The following is a 15,945-nucleotide window of genomic DNA, read 5'->3' as shown; positions in this document are numbered from 1 at the left end:
GGAATCCATTAATAAATGGCACTGACATTTAAAAGATGCTTTGTGCTTTCTTCAGTGTTTCAAACTCTGCCCACATTATAACTTACATCAGTCGTTCTCAAACCTGTCCTGGAGTACCACTGACCCTGCTGGTTTTCGTTCCAACCAAGCTCTCATTTACTTAATTGAACCCTTAATTTAACTAATAATTTACTAAATCAGAGCCTTTTCATTATTTTTAAGTTAAGTATAAAATTGTATAAGGAAACACTTGCTTCTGGTGTTTTGTGCATTATTGGATTGGTTTAGATTGTGTATTGTGTATTATTCTGATTGACAAAAGTTAGTTGTGGAGATTTAACTACTTTAAATGTTAAGAAAGCTAACTCAATGTGTCCCTGTGGGAAAATGCTGGCCTTATTTTACCCAATTAGCATGTACATTATGATTTTGTTGTTGCTGCTGCTGCTGCTGCTCTCAGGTTGAGTTTAAGTTTCTTACTTTTAAAATAACAATTTTAGAAGCCAAAAACCTGCCACAAGAGAAGGCCTTGAGCAGCACACAGTAAGCACTTTCTGAATTAGCATTAAAGCTACGCTGTAAAACAATCTGTCCCACGCGGTGATAACTGATGGAGGCTTTTTAATGTGGAAGTGATGTAAAGACAAGGCTGTGCTATTGATCAGCCTGGACAAGTGCTGCATAGCTTTTGGTAGCTGTGTCTATTTTAAGACTGTCTTTTTATAAGGCCCCCAAGGGGAAAATGAGATGAAAAAGATGAAAAAAACTGTGATTTCTATTACAAGAACAGGAATAAGGCATTAAAAAACTTGCAACTGCTTTGAAAAGTTCACCATAGGCAGGTTATATGAGGGCGTTTTTCCAGACCATTCAGAAACATTACACACCTTCACTGTTTGGCACAGACGGGTTCAAACGTCCCAAGAGGACTACTTATAATGTCTGAGAAGACCACCTCAGCCTCAGTAATGCATTCCATGACTCACAAGCCAATTTCACTTCTAATGGTATATGCACCAGAATGCTTTAGTTCCCGGAGTTAATTCATGCAGATGAAGGCTTAGACAAATTATTTGGATGATAAAGACATTTCCCTGAAAAGAGTCAACCCTAGTGCACTTTAAGTCGCCATAAAGCTGCTCACTATTTCAGCAATGATGATATCAGTTTTGTCCTTTAATCTAGATAAAAAGAGCATTCTGTAGATAAGTGGCTGATTTTGTTGTTTTTGTTGTTTCTGAATCATCCCTAGCATCCAAATCCTTAACACCAGCAACTGAAAAGTGGTGTCAGGCCAGTGTGGCTCCGGTGTCCTACCCTTCAGGAAGAAGTCCAGCTCCTCCTGCGGCGCCCTCCCCTCCGCCTGCTCGATCTTGATGGTCAGGTTAAAGGAGAAGAGCAGCTTGTGTTTCTCAAACAAGCCTGTGGACGACACAACATGGGACACACATTCAGCCTGGTTCTGAAGACTACAAAAGCAGGAGCCTGTTCACAGCCATGGGTTGAACAAGACAACTAATGATAATTATAATAAGTATGATAATAAGTGAAAAGAAGAAACAATCATAAGTTAGTTCCACTACTTCTACAAACAACTAATAACAGCTGGGAACAAACTGCTATAGAGATTTAGTTTACAATGACATGTCCAGGCTTGCAATACATGTATAACTGGGGACCCTAATGGGAAGTCACCATTAAAACAACACTTGTAACAGCAGACTGCCTTCTGATGGGTGAAGTAGTTAATTAAGACCTGAGCACCAGGAAGGACAGGCACTGACCCGTGCAGCCGTAGTTGTAGACGTTGTGAGTGAGGGTGTTCATGATGTTCTTCAGCCTCTTGGGCAGGATGGAGTCGGGCAGCGACTTGCGCAGGGAGAAATCAAAGACGTCCAGGAAGGAGGCCAGCGAGTACTGGTACATGGTGTTGACCAGAGCCATCTCCGCCAGCACGAAGAACAGGATGGCGCCTCGCTTGGCTGCGGGCCTGTAGCCATCGCGCAGCTTGTCAATGTCCACCGCCGTCTTCTCTGCCAGTTTTAACTTCTCTGACACCTTGCGAAGAGGGGAACAGATACAAAAATGAACAGAAACATCTTGGAAAGAGCAGGTTTCAATCTGCAGAACAGTCAGACTCCTGCAGAACAGTGATACCTGGCCTGTTCAAGGAGACTTTTCCACAGAGAGAATGATTGTAAAGAAAAAGAGCTGTCCTAAAGTGCATAGCTAATTTGAACCATATTTCTCAGGCCATAACAAGGCACTGCTTTGTTCAAAAACAAAATGCAATCAAAAACAAATAAATGCATAATTAAGATTGTTTCCGTGTTTGTTTTTGTGGTCAGGTCTGATCTAGGGGGACTCTCAGAGTGGGAGTCAGCCAGCCGGTGGTCTCTGCCCAACCAGAACAGGGCTCACCTCAGTGGCCTTGGACTTGGTCTCCTCCAGGGTTTGCACCAGCTCCACATTATCCAGCATGTTTCCGGTGGAGGTGGCCAGCTCCCGCAGTAGCGAGTCTTCCAGGTCCTTCAGCAGCTTCTTGTTGTCGCTGGTCTCCTGGATCAGCCTCTCTCGCTGCTCCTCCAGCTCCTTCCTCTCGAAGCCCACCAGCACGCTGAGCAGCTGGTCTTCCAGTCCCTTCAGAGTCACTGCACACAGAACAGGACAGGGACAGGGACAGTCACAACATGCTGGAGACAGAGCAGTGCCGCCCGAAACTGGCAGCTTAGAATCCATGTAGAGTAAGGTAAAGTTTGATTTATCTCCACCATGCCTGTGTAGTTGATGACCATTGCCTTCCCAAACACAGAGGGGGAATACTTAGGGTTGGCCAGCTTGGTGTTGAGGTACAGTTTGAAGTTCGGGTCGTAGTCTACTTCCTTATCCCCCAGCACGATGACCTGGCGCCCCTGAGCTCCTTTGATGTTCTTCTCCAGGACATTGTCTATCACAGGGTCAATGTACTCATCCACGTCTTGGAAGAGGAAGGGGAAGCCGTATTTGATGGCCATTTCCAGCTGCTTGAGAAAATCTGGATCGTTGAAAGATGAGACCTAATAAAATAAAAGACAATCAAAATTATATAATATGTAGGAAAAAGGATTTAGAAATGGACCAAATCTATGATCAAATTATATGGATTACCAGCACCAGCTTTATATTTAACATGAGAATCCATGAAAATGGCTGACGTATGTATTACAGCTGTTTAGATCACTGATTTATTAAATGTATTGTAGGACCTTGAGGTTGTTATGCTCTTCCTTCTTCTTGATCCAGTTCAGGGCTTGCTGCTGGGGGTCGATGCACATGGGGAAGCGGCTGGCGCGGGTGGTCAAGATGCCGTTCTGGACTGACAGCTCATCTGGGGGCAGGCCCTCTGAGCCCCACCTGAAAACACAGCACCACACACCAACACTGCACTCTCTCCGGCCTGGCTGCTGCAGCACACTGACAATACTGTACACGGTCAAAACTGCAATAAACAGGCATCTGTACGACCACTTTATAATGACAACATGATGTTAAATGTATATATGAATTTAACTGTTGCAGCTGTAATGCATCTGTAATGTCTGTGTAAAGTCTTAGCACAGTTTTATACTACACTAGGCTACTCAGATGGACCAATGGAGGGGGAGACAAACACTTTAGCCTTGGCAAAGTTTTAAGGTTTGTTTCAGTCTTTTCCATCACAGAGGATGCAGAATGGAAATGTACTGTAGCATCGTCCCAGGGGGAGGAGATGCTGGGATGTGCTTTTTAAATAGTCGAGCCTCACGAATTACATTTTCAATGTTGGTAAACTCTGCCATCTAGTGTGGAAACCCTTCAGCTCAGAGACGGAATGGGTCTGCCTTGAATCCTGCAGATTTAAAGGAACACAGTTCCTTTAAAAAATGCAGTAGTCTAAGGATTATTACCTGCAAGATATTCTTTTTTGTTTAATGAAAAAAGTAGAGTCATATTTACATCATTAATATTCAAAGCCTGGAAGCTACTTCGAATGCATAAAATGTACTTCTAGATCAGTGGAGGGCAACCCACGGCCCAAAGTGCATCCACGGAGGCACGCACCTGCTGATCTCCACCTCGTCTGTCAGCAGTCCCTCGATGCGGAAAGGCTGGCTGAGAGGAATGCCGCGCTGCAGCACATCGTGTTGCCACTCGTCGTACACCATCTGCTTGCGGAAGTCCCAGCTGAAGGCGCCCTCATAGCTGAGGAAGGCGGCACAAACCAGGCAGTCCCCCAGCAGCCGCACCCGCCGCTGCTTCAGCTCTTCCAGGTCGTTGGTCCACCTGGCAGCACACCACACCCACCATCACTGCACTCTCTCCATTGTTTATGTCCACTGTTCAGTGTTGTTTCCATGTTTTATTTTATTTTACATTAATAGGACTACTTTTCTCTCACATGCACAACTCTTGCAATTGTTTATATACCGCAAATAAACCAAACCCAACCCTTACCGGATGTTCTCTGAGCCGAGCCCCGAGATGAGCTTGTCTGCGGCGATCAGCCTCCTCTCCATGATCTCGGCCTCCTCCTGCAGCTCCTGCTTCTCCCGCATGGCCTCCTCATACTTGTCCCCCAGGGCCTTCAGCTCTTTCTGAATGGTCCCCAGCTCATTCTGGATGCGCTCCAGCTCCCTCTTGCTCTGGAAGAAGTTCCTCTCCAGCTTGGCCACCTATGGTTGCAGTGACAGAATCAACACAGAAACCTGACTGCACTGACTGGACTGAGATAAACAGGTGTGAGGTATAGACTCCTTTTAATTACTGATCAATTGTGTGTAGTCTACTGATAGTTTGGTGCCCATGTCCTTGTTCCTGCTTTGTCTTTCAATGTGGTTGATGCTTCAAATCTGGGGCATATTTTGGATCAGATGCAGGACAGATATATTTCTTATTCTGTTTATGACTTTGGCTGTGCTGTATTATTTATATTGCGTGATTAATACAGATGCCGGGCCAAGCATTTCTACCTTTTCTCTCTTGGGTTTAATCTCTCTGGACACATCGCAGTATCCCATCACAGCTTCCACAAACTTCAGCATCCCAGAGCCCGCCCTGCTGATGGCTTGCATTTCATCAAACGTTGTGTTTAAGTTCTTCAAATAGCCTGAAACAGAGATTGAACAATGGAAGCTTTTCAGTGTCTCTTAGGAGAACATCCTACAGGAGCAGAGAAAGCATAATTAAGTGTATCATCCAGTTAAACCAACACAGGACAACTAAAGTCATCTCAGGTATTCCAAAAGCAGATCTTTAATTCCCTTCATATCAACTTCATAGTATAATAGAACAGTATACGTGGACATTTCTTTAATAAACTATTCATATGTCAATTAGGTGCATCATTCATGTAATTATTTTGTAGAATAGATTTTTGGGGTGGGGGGTAAGCAGTGTCAGCATAATTAGAAAACCTGCTAAATTACACAGCCTCTGCTCATCGGAGGTTACCTCTCACGGTCTTGACCTGGCTCGTCCCAATGCCGTCACAGTCCATCTCCATGAGCGAGCGCAGGAAGTTGGCCTCTGACATCATGCCTTTGGCAGACTTCCAGCTGATCTCTTTGTAGCCTCTCATGACCAGGATGCACTCGCACACCACCTGCACCTGCTTCGGCGGCTTGGCAAACGATCTGGGCAAGATCAAACCGAAGAAAAACAAGACAAGAAAACCCTGATAAACTGTCTGACTAGTCTTTTTCCATTATTCACATCATAAGAAAGGTTCATGTTGTTGAGAGCAAGGATGGCTACATACAGGATAGATAACATGAACTGAACAAAGCACTGCAACTCAAAGACACCCATTTCTTTCTGACCATTTGAAAGTTTCAAGAAAATTCAAGAAAACCACAAAAAAAAAAGCACGTTCATACTTACATTCTCCTTTACCAGATGCATATAAACAAAAAAAGAATGTAATCCATGTGAATGGGTCTTCAAATAAAAGATTTAGCACTGAATTTGGGTTAGGGTTTAGTGTGAAATTAATGAAAACTAGTCTGTCTTTTAGTGGTTTTCAGCCTCATCTATCCTTCTGCTTGTAAAATGAAGGCCCTTTCTACCGGTCTTCAAGTCCAAAGCTTATGCAGGTACAGACTCTATTGATTGTTCTATTTAGGGTCTTGAAATAAATACAATTAAATGTTGAAAATGAAAGCAGAGATGAAAAATAATACATATAAATTTATCATTCATTAATTAGATTAAACAAAATACATATATTGATTAGTTTAAAATTAGATAATTGCAATTTAGCAAAATATAATCTGGAATACCAAATTTCACCATATCAATGACATAATCACAGCAGAAAAAATGGAAAAACAGGAAGTAAAACGTTTTAACTAACAGTAGTCTTCTCAATTTTGCGCTGTGAACATCCCATATGAGAAATAAATAGAAGCCTATCTTGAAGGTACATTTTACATATACAATTGTATTTGTATTCAGAGTATTCAACTGCAATGTTATTCTGTGATTTATATAGTTTATTTAATGTTGTTCATTAAAATACACTTATTTATCAATGCTACCTGTCATTAGTTATACAATACTGATGCTGCCCAGGGAAAGCTGTAATGAATCCACTTGACCAAACTTATGACTGTAACTGTATAGAAATCAGTGGAGTGGCTGTCAAATGTTTACACCCCATCTTAACTTAAATCATTCATAGATCAACACCGCTTGAAATATGGGCTGCGACACATTCAACTCCAGCTCCAGCTCCAGCTCCAGCACTGCACTGCAGTGCAGCAATATGCGCACATACGGGCAAAATCTCTCTACATAATGAACGGGATTAGGTTGCACCGTGTTGTCCGAGAGTACAGCTCCAGGCCACACTGTGCCAGAGGCTGCAGTACCTGATCTCGGTGACGTCATGCTTCTCCAGGTCCTGCAGGGCCAGCCTGGCAGCCTCCAGTGCAGGCAGGGCCTCTGCCAGTGAGCTCTCCGCATCCTTCTTCTCCACAGCAATCACCTTGTTCTGCTCCTCGATCTCCACCGCCTTCTCCTCCGCCAGCGTCTTCTTTTCCTCAGCTGCAGGTCAAAGAGCATTTCTGACTGTCAGAATTTCCACAATAGGCAGCAGTGCCTGCAGCCTCGGCCAGTATGTTAATGATAAGCGTAAAAAAATATACTTGAGAAACTGTGAGAAAGGAGAAGTTTTTCTAGGCTGTGATCGCTGGGCACACTGTGAGGACCACACATATATACATACACACACAAAGACACACACACACACACCAACAGTCGTGTTGGTGGAGATCTCCTGCAGCAGCGTCTCGCAGGCAGCCGATTTCTCTGCCAGCACCACTTTCTGTTCAGCCAGCTTGGTGTTGAGCTCTGCTAGCTGTACACTAGCTTCCTTCAGCTTATCCAACCCCCCCTCCAAGCGTTTGCATTGGGCTGCAAGACACAAGAGAGAAAACAATCATATCCCCGATGGGAAAACAAACCAATCCATCAAAAATCAAAGACTACAAAAGAGCATCTTCCTCCTGCATTTACCGAGTATGTACTGATTCTTGTCGTCCAGGAGTTTGGAATAGGTACTGATGAAATCCAGATAGTTCTTGGGAGTCACGTAGTTGCTGCGCCTCAGTTTCTGCAGGAATATCTTGCTGAAGTCCCCCACAGAGCCATGTACCATGCACACATGGCCAATCACTGATTCTGTGTGCTCGGGTGGGATCATTGGATTCTCACCTGTTGTAAGAAAACACATTCATATACTGACCACTGTGTTGTATCATACTCGGTTCTATACAGGATAATGTTTACTATGATCTAGATCAATAAGAAGTCAGTGAAAAACAGAAACAATGTTTTTATACTTTTTTATACTATTAACACAATTTAAAATTCAATACAGCTGTTACATATAAATTATGACTCTAATTCTTAAGTTTTCCAACAATTGCCTTTTTGTCATTAAGATTGGTGTCATGATCTCAGGATAGACAGAGCACTCTAGGTCATGTGACATACCAAGGAAAGACTGAGCCACCGCGTACAACGCCTGCTGGGGCCACGACAGGAACCAGTCGATCCCAGTGTTATTCACGAGGCCTAGGAAAGCAACAACAAATAAACTACATCAGCAATACAGATAAAGGTGCGGTATTTTACTCAAACAGGGAGGCAGGGTGAGGGCCTACCTGGGAAGTTCCTGCATCGCGTCCTCAAAGTGTCGCCCACAGGGGACATCCCCAGGACAATGTGCAGGTTGTTCGCGCTCTTATTGACGAAGTACTGCCAGATGCTCTCCTTGGCCGGCCCCACACCCAGTTTCATAGCCTCGTCCCTCACCTGCCCAAGCACGGACTCCTTCTCGTCGTCTGGGAAGAGGGCTGGCACCATACCTACGAGAAGAAAAAGATTCCTCATAAAAACAGACTAAAAAACAAACAAACATCTTATCACCTGAAATTCTACTGTAGACTGGAGAGTTATATTTAAAAAGAATCCCTAGAATTAAGCTTGGTTTTAAAAGTGAGTGCAATGTAAACCATTCGACCAGCTCTTAACAGTGTACGTTAAGTTTTAGGCTTACCTGAAGTCAACATGTTATTAATAAGTTCCAGGAAGCCTTCTTCTGCCACGTGGGCGTCAGTAAAGAGAAACACCATCTTCTTGTTCTCGATCCCCAGTTTCAGGTAAAGGGTCTTCAGATCCTCACGCAGGTTGCTCTCCGAATAGCCCCGGCTCAGTACGATCTCGTACACCTGCCGAAACCATGTAAAACCACTCAACCTGCTGCCATGAATAGACATGAGCAAACCCCTCATCTCAAACACCTGTCTGCTTTATGTCTTAGAAACTAGGCATTATTTACCATATTCACTGTACAATGTGACATAAAAACTAAAAGTAGGATTAATAGTGGTCTGAGTGATTGGCCTTCATGTGTGCACCAGTATAAAAATGAATTAATCTACCAGAGCTTTCTTTATTTCTTCAAAGGCATCTTCTTTTTTATGCCGCTGTAGAACTTTACCCTTGTCAAGGTGTTTACCATTTCCTTCAATCCCTTCAATAAATAAGTGGAAATGTCTGCAATGGGTGGGGGTTGTGAAACAGTGTGTGTTTAAGGAAAATTTAATCACCTCACACCCGGCTGCATAGGCCGCCAGCTTGGTCAGAGACTGCTTCCCCGACCCCCCCACGCCCACTAGCAGCGCATGGCCACGGTTAATCCTAATGATGCGATGGATGCGTGTTAGATGCTCCAGGGCATCGTCGAAGAGCACCAGGTTCATGCGACTCTTGTTCTCGTTGTACTCCTCCAAGATTTCCTATGGCAGAGCAAGACACAAGGAGGAAAGGTGCAAGTTTTCTACATCTCTAACAGGCCATTCCGAGGGTCCCAGCCTTGAGACAGACTGATAACTGTGACGTTCAAAATTAGAAAAAACTATTTGAGATGACGCCTTGCATTTTAATAGAAAACACCTTAAAATTGTGCACATCCCTGCAACAACAGAATTAGTCATGAATGCAAGTAAATAGGTTTGTTCCATGAAGTTGGAACATGTGGTGGGTACCTGGAATAAAGCTTTAGCGGCATCGTAGTCCTGAATGTCTTCGTACACACGGGGCTCTGCATCATTCAGTGCTGTCCGGTAGTCTCCAAACAAAACAGGGTCCCGCATTGCAGACTCCAGGTCGTCCTTGAAGTGTTCTTCTATCAAAGCCTTGATGTGACCTTGGACCTTAAAGGGTATACATGGTCAATTGGCTTCGAAACACATTATTCACAAGAGAACAAACATGGAGCAGCTCATCAGTAAATGTGGTGATTGCATTGCTGCCACTGAACTGAATGATTGGTTTGTAACAAGTTCCACAGAAGAAGGTAGCAGCCCAGCACGAATCCCACTTACTAGTATGAAATGCCAAGTGAAACTATTACTAGGAACCCTACAGCGAACTTACCAGTGCTTTGTCAGTTTCATTGATAAGCCTGTCATGCAGAACTCGCAAACACTCATTCCTCCAAACTCTTACAAACTGGGTGACACTGAGGAATCTATAATAAAAACAATGTATAAAAGTGTAATGATTAGTCCCTGCTGGTTAAGATTGAAGCTTTATTTCCCATCAATGGAAAGCAGTCTGGCTCACCTCTCTGGATGGGTTAATGTCAATCCGTTGTAAATCCGGGACAAGTCTCTCAGGTTGAAAATGTAGTGGAATTTGGAGGGTGTGGGCGGCAGATCCTTAATTATATTTTTGTAAAGCTCCAATGTGCAGAAACTAAGCTTGTCACATATGCCCTGTATACACTCCTCAAACGTCTGCAAAAGGAAGAAATACATTTTGTGCCATTACCCATTTACAGGCATCCACTTTGTGAACGTGGAAACCCTGAAGACAGCACTGTTACCACTTACACATACAGAAGCATGGCTATACCTTAGTGTGCCCCTTAAGAATGGAGGAGTAGATCAGGTGAAGGGACTCTTCTTCAGGGAAGGGCACGTTGAACACACTGAAGAGGGAGGTAAACCTAAGGTCCACTTCATTGCGTCCACCACCGGCTTTGCCCATCGCAGCAATAAAGCCAAGATCTTTGAGTGTCTTGCAGTTGAGCTCTTTGCCCCGGTCGTACATGCCCCCTCTGTCAAGCAGCAGCTTGAGCAAGGCGATGGGCTGCTGAGTCCCATACTCGTCCACCTGCAGGAACACTTCACAGTGTGACAACAGAAATACAGAGACTGGCTCCAGATTGTCTCAAAAACATATTATTCAAACTGTCTGAGGATGGAGGGCTTGTCTGAGGAGGATACCTATCATGGGTTCCAGCATCATTCCTGTCAATCTTGTCAGAGGACGCAAACAAATTAAGCGAGTTTACAACATGTTTGGATCTGAATCGCTATCGTAGTCTGATAAGCTATTGTAAGAGAGCACTGGCAGTAGAAGGGAGGCACAACTGGACCAGGACCTTACCCGTGGCATGTTGAGATCATCCATGAACACCAGCAGCCTTTTCCCCATAGGGGGTCCGTACGTTTCCTTTGTTCTTTTCTCCACACTGGCCTCCAGGCTTCTTTGCAGATCCATGGAAGTGGTCCGGGAGGAGAAGTTGATGGTCAGCATCATCTGAAACGGGTTAGGAAAAAGTGTTACTGCAGGTCAAATGTGTCAGTCCCTCACTGCACACGGCTGAAGCTGACTTCCTTCTAAGACGTCATTGCCCCTGGATATATCTAAACATTGCCTTTTTTTTTTTTTTTTCCCTCTCATACCCTCTTAAGCTTTTTCCAATATGAAATGGACCTACAGTTGCGTCTGTGTCAAGGTTTTTCAGGAAGTTCTGAGTGGTGGCTGTTTTGGAGGTACCGGACTCTCCGACCAGCACCACTGGGCGCTTGATCTTCACCATCTGCTCCAGCAGCCAGCTGGTACGAGTCGTGTCCACTGTGGGTACTGTGAACAGAAAGACAGGAAGGACAGTAATAAAGGAGAAGAAGAAGGAGAAGAAAACTGCAAACAAATAGCTCGAGAATACACAAATTATTGATAATAATAGTATTACAGGATACGGGATTTATAATAATGGATTTAAAAGTAAAAACTTTATATTACTAAAATCATTGAAGGAAAAAAAGAAAGCAAGCCCAAAATTGGATAAAAAATGCAATCACTTACATAAATATGTAAAATATGTCTTTTATCTGGATTTACAGTGAGGGGAAAAAGTATTTGAAACCCCTGCTGATTTTGTACGTTTGCCCACTGACAAAGAAATTATCAGTCTATAATTTTAATGGTAGGTGTATTTTAACAGTGAGAGACAGAATAACAACAAAAAAATCCAGAAAAACACATTTAAAAAAAGTTATAAATTGATTTGCATGTTAATGAGGGAAATAAGTATTTGATCCCCTATCAATCAGCAAGATTTCTGGCTCCCAGGTGTCTTTTATACAGGTAACGAGCTGAGATTAGGAGCACTCTCTTAAAGGGAGTGCTCCTAATCTCAGCTCGTTACCTGTATAAAAGACACCTGTCCACAGAAGCAATCAATCAATCAGATTCCAAACTCTCCACCATGGCCAAGACCAAAGAGCTGGCCAAGGATGTCAGGGACAAGATTGTAGACCTACACAAGGCTGGAATGGGCTACAAGACCATCGCCAAGCAGCTTGGTGAGAAGGTGAAAACAGTTGGTGCGATTATTCGCAAATGGAAGAAACACAAAATAACTGTCAGTCTCCCTCGGTCTGGGGCTCCATGCAAGATCTCACCTCGTGGAGTTTCAATGATCATGAGAACGGTTGAGGAATCAGCCCAGAACTACATAGGAGGATCTTGTTAATGATCTCAAGGCAGCTGGGACCATAGTCACCAAGAAAACAATTGGTAACACACTACGCCATGAAGGACTGAAATCCAGCAGCGCCCGCAAGGTCCCCCTGCTCAAGAAAGCACATGTACAGGCCCGTCTGAAGTTTGCCAACATCTGAATGATTCAGAGGAGAACTGGGTGAAAGTGTTGTGGTCAGATGAGACCAAAATCGAGCTCTTTGACATCATCTCAACTCGCTGTGTTTGGAGGAGGAGGAATGACCCCAAGAACACCATCCCCACCATCAAACATGGAGGTGGAAACATTATGCTTTGGTGGTGTTTTTCTGCTAAGGAGACAGGACAACTGCTCCGCATCAAAGGGACGATGGACGGGGCCATGTATCGTCAAATCTTGGGTGAGAACCTCCTTCAATCAGCCAGGGCATTGAAAATGGGTCGTGGATGGGTATTCCAGCATGACAATGACCCAAAACACACAGCCAAGGCAACAAAGGAGTGGCTCAAGAAGAAGCACATTAAGGTCCTGGAGTGGCCTAGCCAGTCTCCAGACCTTAATCCCATAGAAAATCTGTGAAGGGAGCTGAAGGTTCGAGTTGCCAAACGCCAGCCTCGAAACCTTAATGACTTGGAGAGGATCTGCAAAGAGGAGTGGGACAAAATCCCTCCTGAGATGTGTGCAAACCTGGTGGCCAACTACAAGAAACGTCTGACCTCTGTGATTGCCAACAAGGGTTTTGCCACCAAGTACTAAGTCGAAGGGGTCAAATACTTATTTCCCTCATTAACATGCAAATCAATTTATAACTTTTTTGAAATGCATTTTTCTGGATTTTTTTGTTGTTATTCTGGCTCTCACTGTTAAAATACACCTACCATTAATATTATAGACTGATTATTTCTTTGTCAGTGGGCAAATGTACAAAATCAGCAGGGGATCAAATACTTTTTTCCCCCACTGTAAACACTAAGCTCAAGGGGAATCTCTGGCTGAATGAGGTAGCCTGTGAGAGCCAGACCCTCAAAGACTGTCACACACTGTACCGATACTCACCAAGAATATCAATGAACTTGACCTCTGAACTGTGAATGTATTTAGGGACCAAGGTACTCCAAGGCACCCACTTCTTCTGCTCGCCATCAAAGTGAAAATCATAGAGTGTTGGCAGATTGCCTACAAATCGACAGAGAAGTCACAAACTTTAATGACGTGTATCAAATATATATTTTTCCTTTTTATCATCGGTTACATATCTATTGCAAAGCACGTACCAGTTCTAATTTACCAAACTGCTCCTTTCGACTAGAAAATAACAGATTTCGTGCCTTCTATCTTTGATAACACGCTAATTTATTTATTTTACCTGGCAGTTCTCCTGGTCCGGCTAGAGTTTTCCCATCGTGGACCATGGACATGGAGGCCAGCCTTTTAATGTACTCATCAAACTTGTTTTTCTCTGTGTCCAATAGAGTGCCTCCCAGGGAGCAGTAAAGGGCCTCCAGAAAATAGCACTCCAGCACATCCGGCTCCTCTGCCTCCCCCTCCAGCAGTGCATCGAGCATCATCGTGAGCTGGAACACCTGTCACCGAACACCACACTCTCTCACCATTGCCAACAAGAACATGACCACTTCAACACCATTACCCAGTGAATAGCTGCCACTGAAAGAATCATGATCAGACCCCTTGTGACATTTAACGTTTGTAAAAACCAGCAAGGTACGCACTAGTGGTTTTGGCAACCACATTTTATTTAATTCAATGTTGATGATAGTAACTATGATAATGACTTTAGCAAACTACAACCTACCATGTTTAAGTCTGTTTGGGGAACAATCGTCTTTAGTTTCGCACCCTGTCTGCCATCTACGATTCCTTCCACGATTAGTGCAATGGTGTCAGGAACATACTTTTCAAACAGTGTGTTGAGTACCACTTGTTCCTGCCAGAGAACGCAAAAGATTGAGGGTGAGGAGTTGGCGACATGTTGGGAAACTGTATCACTGAGTCCGGTAACTTAACATGATAATAAACCTTAAAGTAACCACGAAAAGACAGTGACAGAGATCAGGTAACTATGTGGCATATATTACAAAGGCATTTCTCTAACTGCTAAATTAAAACCAGTCTGACATTCTCTCCCACCTTGGCCTGTCTGTTGTTCACCCACTTCTGCCAGTAGGGTTTGAAGCGCAGGTTTTTGGGATCGACGAACACCATCCCACAACGGGACACAGTGGCAGGCGAGGCGTACTGCAGATCTCCAACCTGGAACCAGCCAGACGAAAAGCACAATAAAAGCTGTAGACCAACAGATTCAACAGGCAGTCACACAGAACACTGCCCATGTCAGGTGACCAAAAATAACCTTTACATGGGCATGTTCTGTTGCTGCTGCAAAAGAAAAACTCACAGCATCTGATAACACGTGAGCCATTGAACAGGCCTGAACTGAGTAGCACGTGTTACCTCGAAGAGCAGAGCACAGTGGGCTTGTAGTCGGATACGTTCCCCATTGGCCAGAGTCAGCAGCTTGTTGTCATCCATCACAGAATTCATATTCTCAACCCAAAGAGCATCAACGTCTCCATCAAACAAGATATACCTGCCGGAGAACCAATGGTGAGTTTCAGCATGGACAGAAACAGCAGCATTTAGGCAATCCACATGATAATAAAAAAATCTGTTTCTATTATGAAATTCCCAATACAATATGCATACATTTTATTATTTTATTGTATATATAACCTACTTTAATTGCAAATAAAGTTTTGTAATGGGCTTGTGACACTTTGTCGGTATCACACTTCAAGGCTGAGAGTTCAGGAAGGGTTATGATCATTACCTTCTCTCTTTTTTATCTGTTGGTCTATTGATGTCCCGGAATATGTTGGACAGGATCCCATCTGTCCAGTCCCGGGTAGTGGGGTCCAGAATGCCGTACAGCTCAATCACACTCATTGCTTTGGGGTTCAGTGCATATAGCTTAGTCACCAACCCCAGCCTGCAAGAGAGCAGCACTGCATTACAGTATATGAAGTGGTACCTCGGGATCAGAAAAGTGAGAAACATCTAAAATAAACTCCCCAGTTGTATTAAAAAATAAACCACCCTTCAACATTTTTTTTCTTCTTTTGAATGTAAATTTTAAAAAGGTTGTCATCTCTTAAAGGCCTTTGTTTTACCATCCAAGGCACTTGTCTTAAAAATTATTTATAATCTTCCTCCAGTGATGCAGAAAAAACGGTTTGCAAGAACAGAGAAAGTGCTGGATCATGTACCTGGTCTGAGCCTGGCACAGCGTGTTGATGACCACCGACTTGCCCCCGCCAGTTGGCCCAACCACCATGGTGGTGTGGCGGGTCATCATGGTCTCGTACATCTGGACCACTTTGTCAACCTGGAATAAGCATCAACAAGGCCAATTTTAATTATAAAGGAAAAAAAAAAAAAAATTATATATATATATATATATATATATATATATATATATATATATAAAGTAACATTCTATGTCTATGTCATTCTATGAACCCAACTATTTAAAAAGGATCTTTCTCATTCATGTAGACTTTGCTGTGTTCTCTTCTCTCTCCGCCTGCCTT

At 43.5% G+C, this 15,945-nt stretch overlaps 1 protein-coding gene across 1 annotated transcript in view; it reads right to left on the bottom strand.

The window, feature by feature from the left end:
• The window catches only part of dnah10 (dynein axonemal heavy chain 10), a 50,101-nt gene that overhangs the window by 12,290 nt on the left and 21,866 nt on the right, over positions 1–15,945 (bottom strand). Inside the window, exons 37-65 of the mRNA XM_066689950.1 lie at positions 15,622–15,740; positions 15,186–15,344; positions 14,810–14,945; positions 14,486–14,608; positions 14,151–14,282; positions 13,704–13,920; positions 13,394–13,513; positions 11,312–11,457; positions 10,978–11,130; positions 10,441–10,701; positions 10,150–10,322; positions 9,961–10,054; positions 9,570–9,737; positions 9,132–9,320; positions 8,579–8,750; positions 8,184–8,387; positions 8,014–8,094; positions 7,534–7,731; positions 7,270–7,431; positions 6,888–7,062; positions 5,470–5,651; positions 4,989–5,125; positions 4,474–4,691; positions 4,081–4,302; positions 3,246–3,393; positions 2,777–3,056; positions 2,422–2,651; positions 1,785–2,058; positions 1,318–1,422 (exon numbers count right to left, since the gene is read on the bottom strand). Coding sequence (XP_066546047.1) covers positions 1,318–1,422; positions 1,785–2,058; positions 2,422–2,651; positions 2,777–3,056; positions 3,246–3,393; positions 4,081–4,302; positions 4,474–4,691; positions 4,989–5,125; positions 5,470–5,651; positions 6,888–7,062; positions 7,270–7,431; positions 7,534–7,731; positions 8,014–8,094; positions 8,184–8,387; positions 8,579–8,750; positions 9,132–9,320; positions 9,570–9,737; positions 9,961–10,054; positions 10,150–10,322; positions 10,441–10,701; positions 10,978–11,130; positions 11,312–11,457; positions 13,394–13,513; positions 13,704–13,920; positions 14,151–14,282; positions 14,486–14,608; positions 14,810–14,945; positions 15,186–15,344; positions 15,622–15,740 — 4,978 coding nt within the window. The remainder of the gene's footprint in view (positions 1–1,317; positions 1,423–1,784; positions 2,059–2,421; positions 2,652–2,776; positions 3,057–3,245; positions 3,394–4,080; positions 4,303–4,473; positions 4,692–4,988; positions 5,126–5,469; positions 5,652–6,887; positions 7,063–7,269; positions 7,432–7,533; positions 7,732–8,013; positions 8,095–8,183; positions 8,388–8,578; positions 8,751–9,131; positions 9,321–9,569; positions 9,738–9,960; positions 10,055–10,149; positions 10,323–10,440; positions 10,702–10,977; positions 11,131–11,311; positions 11,458–13,393; positions 13,514–13,703; positions 13,921–14,150; positions 14,283–14,485; positions 14,609–14,809; positions 14,946–15,185; positions 15,345–15,621; positions 15,741–15,945) is intronic.

Source organism: Amia ocellicauda, chromosome 17, assembly GCF_036373705.1.
Source record: "Amia ocellicauda isolate fAmiCal2 chromosome 17, fAmiCal2.hap1, whole genome shotgun sequence".
Lineage (NCBI taxonomy): Eukaryota > Metazoa > Chordata > Actinopteri > Amiiformes > Amiidae > Amia > Amia ocellicauda.
The sequence above is the reverse complement of the archived record's forward strand: the minus strand, read 5'-3'. Positions and strand labels throughout refer to the sequence as shown.